Source organism: Nannospalax galili, unplaced genomic scaffold, assembly GCF_000622305.1.
Source record: "Nannospalax galili isolate Female #2095 unplaced genomic scaffold, S.galili_v1.0 scaffold267, whole genome shotgun sequence".
Classification (NCBI taxonomy): domain Eukaryota; kingdom Metazoa; phylum Chordata; class Mammalia; order Rodentia; family Spalacidae; genus Nannospalax; species Nannospalax galili.
Genome location: NW_008357518.1, coordinates 1,891,671 through 1,898,936, shown reverse-complemented (window position 1 = coordinate 1,898,936; position 7,266 = coordinate 1,891,671). Strand labels below are relative to the sequence as shown.

At 40.6% G+C, this 7,266-nt stretch overlaps 1 protein-coding gene across 1 annotated transcript in view; it reads left to right on the top strand.

Moving 5' to 3' along the window:
• Positions 1–7,266, top strand: part of Myo16 (myosin XVI) — a 497,779-nt gene that overhangs the window by 298,739 nt on the left and 191,774 nt on the right. Inside the window, exon 20 of the mRNA XM_029557215.1 lies at positions 1,507–1,579. Coding sequence (XP_029413075.1) covers positions 1,507–1,579 — 73 coding nt within the window. The remainder of the gene's footprint in view (positions 1–1,506; positions 1,580–7,266) is intronic.

Here is a 7,266-nt window from a genome sequence, read left to right as displayed (position 1 = left end):
CCGGGTCTTCTACAAGAACAACCAGTGTTCTTAACTGCTGAGCCATCTCTCCAGCCCCCCATAGATTTTAAAAAAAAAAAAAACTGTAAAAGTGACTGGTACAATACTTTTTAAAAATAATGCTTACCTCTGGCAGAAACTTAATTTTATTTATACTAGTTATTCTGAAAAATTTAAAAGATAATTTTTATGCTTTTAGTCTTAGTTGGTTTAGGTCATTTTGTTGTTGTTTGGAGACTTAATTCTCCAAACCATACAGAAGTTATTCAGATATATTACATGAGATACAAAGATACCTTTATTTTTCATCCCTCGAATAAAGTCAGAGGTGCACATGGAGTGCGTTCCCCAGGCTCTCTTCCATTGCATTCTTTCACATGTGAAGTTGACAGTAGGCATTTTAACAGTTAAATGTTTCCCTTCCCGTTATAAAGCTCATATTTCTACGGTCTACATCAAATAACTGAACAGACAGACTATAACAACATCGTCACTCTACAATTTTAAGAGGATGGGTGCTTGCTAAAGTGATGTCTGACAGACCTTAAGGTATCAGGACTGGAACCTGCTTCCAGAAACAAAACACAGGTGCACAAACAGCTAGCTGATTAGGCTTGTTTTAGACAACACTAGTAGGAAGGAAATGATGAAAACATGCGACCAATACAGAAAGTAGGCATCAGGACTCAGAATAGTGTATTCCTGGCAGTGAGCCAGCACAGGGCGGGCCCCCTGACACTGGAGGTCAAGACCTCGGAGAGGCAGCGTTCTTCTCTGGGGCGACCAGAAGCCCAGATCATCTGAGGCTGTCTGCCAGTGTCCATGCACTTTCACCCTATGCTTGGGGTCAGGGTACTTAGAGCCACCCTCACTGGCCTCCTTTCTCACTTGCCACGTGGATGCTAGAGAGTGTCACCAAGACTGTTGTTAATTCCCAGAGTGACAGTTCACACTGAATAACAAGATGGTCTAAATCCTCCTCCAAAATTATATTTTCTTTGTTCCTCTTTTATGAACATTCCTTGGTGAAGGCAATGCACAGCAGGAAACAGCTACATTTGGCCCAATCCACAGTTTGCTGAGGCTCCCTAGGCTGTACCTGTGTTGGGTGGAACAGCTCTTAGCGCACTGTGTGAGGAACCTGGGGAGACAGGAGCACAGATGGGAAGAGAGAGCCACTGGGCATTCAGCTCACATTTCTTAGAGAGAGCAAATCCGGCCCAGTGGGAGGGACACAGACAGTGCTTCAGAGAAACAAATACTAAACTACTCATATATTGTTATATTTTTTTAAAAGAAAGCAAGATGCATTTATTAATGTATCTGTGTTTGAGGAGCCTTAAAAGACCACCTATTTCTGCTAACTTTCAGACTCTAGATAATAAATTGTCTGTCCAAATTGGCAATGACATGCCCTGTGTTTGAGGTCATCCGACATGAGGTAGCCTCGAGCTGAGGTCAGGAAGTCGCCAAGCATGTCCATTTACTACAGTTGTTTCATTTCAGTCCACCGGCTTTGGATATTGGAATACTGGATATCTTTGGTTTCGAAGAATTTCAGAAGAATGAATTTGAACAAGTAAGTAGGCCTTCTTTTAAAATCTTGTGAACGCTAATTGATTTTTGCACCATTATTTCATTACACGGAGATACAGAATTTAAAATATTTTATTATCTTTATTTTATATGTGTGAGTGTATTTCCTGCATGTATCTAAGTGCATCTACATCATGTAATGCCTACAGGGGTCAGAAGAAGGCATTGGATCCCCTGGAACTGGAGTTACAGATGGTTGTTAGCCATCATGTGGGTGCTGGGTACCAAACCAGAGTCCTCTGCAAGAGGAGCCAGTGCCCTTAACCACTGAGCCATCTCTCCAGCCTCAAGATACAGAATTTAAAGAAGCATTTTCTTGTTTTCAAGCTGTGGCTTTGTAATTCCTCACATGCTCACCTGCTTTGAATCCCTGTTTCAGCCCAGTGTTGTAAAGGCTGAGCTGTGCCTTTGAACAGCAATGTGAGCTGTGTTGGGAAAATAGAGAACAACTGAAATCAAGAAACAGCCCCCAGAAAACCTTGCCCATATCAGAATGCAAGTTCCCTGTTATGCCTCATGCTGTCTTGTGGTCTCATCTTTGCCCAACATTCACACATAGGGTTATTAGAAATTCACAAAGATACATTAGATAAATATTAGTTCTCTTTACCTACAATTTAAAGTATTTTTAAGAAGCACTAATTTGTTTAGGCATCATAATAGTATTCCATGAATGGTTTATTTTTTTAACAAATTAAATATACTTAAAGATTGTATGTTTAAAAAGTGTTGAAATACAAGTTACCTTATCAAATGGAGAAACAAAATAAGTCTATGGAAAGATCAAAACCCATGCTACACTTTACTATACAAAGGATAGTAATTATACAGCATTTGGAGAACATTTAATTTGTTACTGCTTCATTTTTGAGCTTCATGTACTTTGTTTAGCTTTATTTTCTTAAAATCTACAATATGGATATCAATGATACTGAATAAGGATTGATATAGAATATATCTGAAACCCAGTTCTGTAACTTTTAGTAGCAAAGATGTCTAGCTAAAGTGGCAAGTCTATAATCAGCCTGGCATTCCTTATAAAATCAGGGTAACAGACTAACAGAGCTGTGAGATTCCACACATACTCAACAGAGGCATGTTGGACATCCCACTGCACATTTTTCTGTTTTATGTGGAAAATGTAATACTGAGCAAGAGGCACAGAGAAACTCCACGTAGTGATGGTAGAATCAAGAGTTCTCAATAATAGCTGGAGTTTGAGAGAGGGTTGATGCCCAAAAGAATTCTCAGCCCTGAGGAGAAGCAGGGAACAGTTTATAAAGCCTAAAACCAGGGGCAAAATTACATTACAGGGGAAAAAGTCAATAACCATAGTTATATCAGATCACCATAGTCACACCAAACAGGTGATAGGTCAGGTTTTCAATTAACAAAGAGTTTCTAAGTTTCAGTTAAGAAAAACAAGTTTCACAAAATTGCAGAAACAGTGGGCTTGTGAAGATGCTGGGAGGGGACATACTACCTGCCTATTTGTAAGTTTCTGACTATTGTGGAAACAATGTATCCCCTGAAATTGCCTGAATGAGATGGTCTGCCTAGACGGCTGCAGTTAGCAAACATAACTGGGGGTGGAGGGTTTGCATAGAAACATAGGGTAAAGCAAAAGTCAACTACAATAAAATGGAGTCAGTTTTGCCATTTCAGAAACAATGCAAATCATTTGGAATTCACCCAGTTTTATTCTAGAACAGTACTGTATAGCCTATGTATCCATCCATCAACATGTTGTTTCCCTCAATCCAGGCCGAGTGGATTGGTTTGAAGCAAGAACACAAAGATCATGGGTTCATCCTTTCACACACTTTCACACTTGAGTAGAAAAGAGACTCTTCAGGCTTCTGTTTATTTGTTGTTTGGCAGGCACAGAAGGCAGGAGGTGTGAGCAGGAGAGTGTGAACACACTGTGCCAGGTCTGCAGACAGGTCTGTTGAGCTTCTCTGCTCCATGTGTGTTTCTTGACTCTAGCTTGGTTAGCTTACTTCTTTACCTTAAAAATGGCACATCTTCATGTCTTCAGTGACACCCTCTATTCACCTGTGTCCTGGCAAGTAACACGTAGAAATCACAGTGGAATGATGCCCTGTGAGGGAGGGTCTGGCCTCCCACACCATTGTTATACATCCAGACTCCATTCTGCCTGCTCACAGCTGACACCTATGGCAATCATATCGCCTCCTTATTAAAACATAGGCATTGAGCTACCCTTACGTGGGCCCTTGATTCTTTCTTTCTCCTAAATACATTAATGATATATCTCAGAATATATTCAGTTTGTGATTTCTGGGCAACAAGGAGGGACGTTATTTTCCCCAAATCTAACAAATGAATCAATCTTTGGTTTAAATGCTAGAATTAAGCACCGATAGGTAAAATGTCAAGATCAACTCATAGGCTTCAATTATGAAAAAGGTAACTATTTTTTAATATGACATTTTCTTAGCAGGTTTGCTTTGCTGTTGCCCAGAATGGCAAATAGCAATCGTCTGGAAGAGTAAGGCTATTTCTTACTATGAATGTAGACCTTATCTTAAACTAGATGCAGCAAATTCCTAAATTTGCATATGAACTTTTTTTTAAAGGCCATTGGTTTGATTCACTCTGGGTTCCTTTGCTGCGAGCAGAGTCGACATCTTCGTTTTCCATTGCATCACACACTTTCACAAAGTACGCAACAAATCATTGCTGGCTTCACAGTCGCTCCTAAGGAGATATTACTGCCTTTATAAGCATTCATTTTATTCTGTTTTGAGCTTATTGACTGAGCATTAGCTATTGACTAGAATGCCAAGTCTTGCAGGGTTGAAATTGTGTCTGGTACAGTGTTTTTATTATAATGGAAGTTTGCCAAATATGTTTGCAGTTCAATTTAAAGAAGAAAGGCTTGGGAGGAAGAAATCGTCACTGTAGAATTCCTCATGGTTCTTGCTCTATAGTAAACATTTCTCTATGGGAAGCTTAAGGGGAAAGGTTAGAAGAGAGACACCATTGTGGAAAAGTCAGGAAGCTCTCCATGGCCCTCTGTGTCCACCTCATTGTTTTCTGTCAGCTCTGCAGGATCAGCCTGATGCTATATTTCTTACCTTTTCTGTTTTCTCTATCCTAGTGGCTTGGGCTACTCTCACAAAATACCTTAGGCTCTGTAGTTCATAAACAATATGTATTTATTGCCCACAGTTCTGGATTCTGGAAGTTCAGGATCAAAGTATCATTGCTGCCAGATTCTGTATCTGGCAAGGGCCTGTCTTCACAATTGGAGATTTCCTTTATGTCTTTACATTGTGGAGTGCACGAACCTCATTTCTGACAGCTGTGACTCTATTCACAAGTACAGCAACTCTAGTCACATAGAACCTCACCACTTTCTAACACCATGGGGCTAGGATTTCAACATAGGCAGATAGTGGGCATGGAGACAAACTTTTGAACCATAGTAAACTTTTAATGAATCATTATTTCTTGTATGATATAATGAACATAATTTTATAGGTTTCAAAGCTCAGCAATGGTTTTACATACTTTGGTGAATAGATGTATGCTGCTGTAGTCTATGATCTGATGAAAGGAGGAAGGGTGGAGAGGGAGGATTGGGGAGAAGATGGAGGGAGGAAGGAGAGGGAAGGAAAGAAAGGAGAGTAGAGGGAATGGGAAGAGAAGGAAGGAAACTTACGTAATGAGTCTTCATGATCCAACCAGTAATCAACAAGAACCAAAGACAGAAGAGCTTGGTAAGAGAACTCTGCACAACCCAGTGTGAAAACCTTTAGGATATATAACCTTCTTTCATAGAAGATAGAGTGAAAATTGTGGAAGACTATAGACTAAACTATTCCAAACAGGACATCAATCAGTTAATGTGTGAACATTATTGGGTCCTGACTTGTTCAGTGTAGGAGACTGTAAGCTGATGCAGATAACTCGGTGTCTAGATGCTAGATGACATACAAATAACTCTTATGCCCACTGACTCTTAGGTGAGGAAGTTGAGCTTGTCCAGGGAATGGGCTGTCTGTGGTCCCAGGGTTGGAGGCCTCAGCTGGGCTCAGCTGACCTTTACTGGCTCTCTACAGGAGGCCTCTCTGCCAGGCTAGTTTGGCTTCTTGTAATTCCTTAGCCAGTTCCCTCTTTGGCTCCCCGAAGGAGACAGGGGTAAGGATCCAGTATCCTGATCTGTACTCTGGCTTCTGAAGTCATTGAGTCTAATCCTTCTATGGGCTGAAATGCGGGAAGAGAAAACTATAGATTAAAACTATTCCAAACAGGACATCAATCAGTTAATGTGTGAACATTATCGGGTCCTGACTTGTTCAGTGTAGGAGACTGTAAGCTGATGCAGATAACTCGGTATCTAGATGCTAGATGACATACAAATAACTCTTATGCCCACTGACTCTTTAGGTGAGGAAGTTGAACTTGTCCAGGGAATGGGATGTCTGTGGTCCCAGGGTTGGAGGCCTCAGCTGGGCTCAGCTGACCTTTACTGGCTCTCTACAGGAGGCCTCTCTGCCAGGCTAGTTTGGCTTCTTGTAATTCCTTAGCCAGTTCCCTCTTTGGCTCCCCGAAGGAGACAGGGGTAGGGAACCAGTATCCTGATCTGTACTATGGCTTCTGAAATCATTCAGTATAATCCTGCTATGGGCTGAAGCAAACCTGCCCAAGTTCATGCCGGAAGGCAAGTAGAGACCACCTAGTGATGGAGAAGGGGAGGATTGGGAAAGGGTTAATGATGAAGGATACTATTTTAGCTTAAACGGGGCACCATTCATGTGATTTTAACAACTCTCTCCTGAAAGGTGCTCAATATCAATATAGACTGATTGCTGATCAACCAATGTACATGTATAATCAAACACTTTCATTGTGATTTTAAGTCATTTCACATGTGGATTCCAAAGCCATGTTTACTTTACATGCCCAACTCTTTCTTAAAACATTTCTGTTCTGGGCATGACCTTTTCATTTTTTATAATGATGAAGGATACTATTTTAGCTTAAACGGGGCACCATTCATGTGATTTTTAACAACTCTCTCCTGAAAGGTGCTCAATATCAATATAGACTGACTGCTGATCAATCACTGTACATGTATAATCAAACACTTTCATTGTGATTTTAACTCATTTCACATGTGGATTCCAAAGCCATGCTTACTTTACATGCCCAACTCTTTCTTAAAACATTTCTGTTCTGGGCGTGACCTTTTCTTTTTTTATTTATTTTATTTATTATTTTTTATTTTATGTGTATGCGTGTATTGCCTGCATGTAGGTACGAACATCCATGTCATGCAATGCCCTCGGAGGTCAAAAGAGGGCATCAGATCCCCTAGAACTGGAGTTCTGGACTGTTAGCTGCCACGAGGGTGCTAGGATTGGAACCCAGGTCCTCGGCAAGAACAGCCAGTATTCTTTACCGCTAGGCCTTCTCTCCAGCCCCTCCCACTTCTTTCACTAGTTGTGATAGGATTTTGAGCCAAGGTCATTCATCTTCTTTGCATTCTGTTTGATTTTTACTGTTGCTCTTTTTCTTTTTCCTCTTCCCCATAGCCAGTCACTCAACAGTGCTTTAAATGCCTGAAAATAATGCATTTGTCTGAAGTAATGTAGAATGTTACCCATAGTTTGAATTTACATGAATAACTGTTATAGGTCC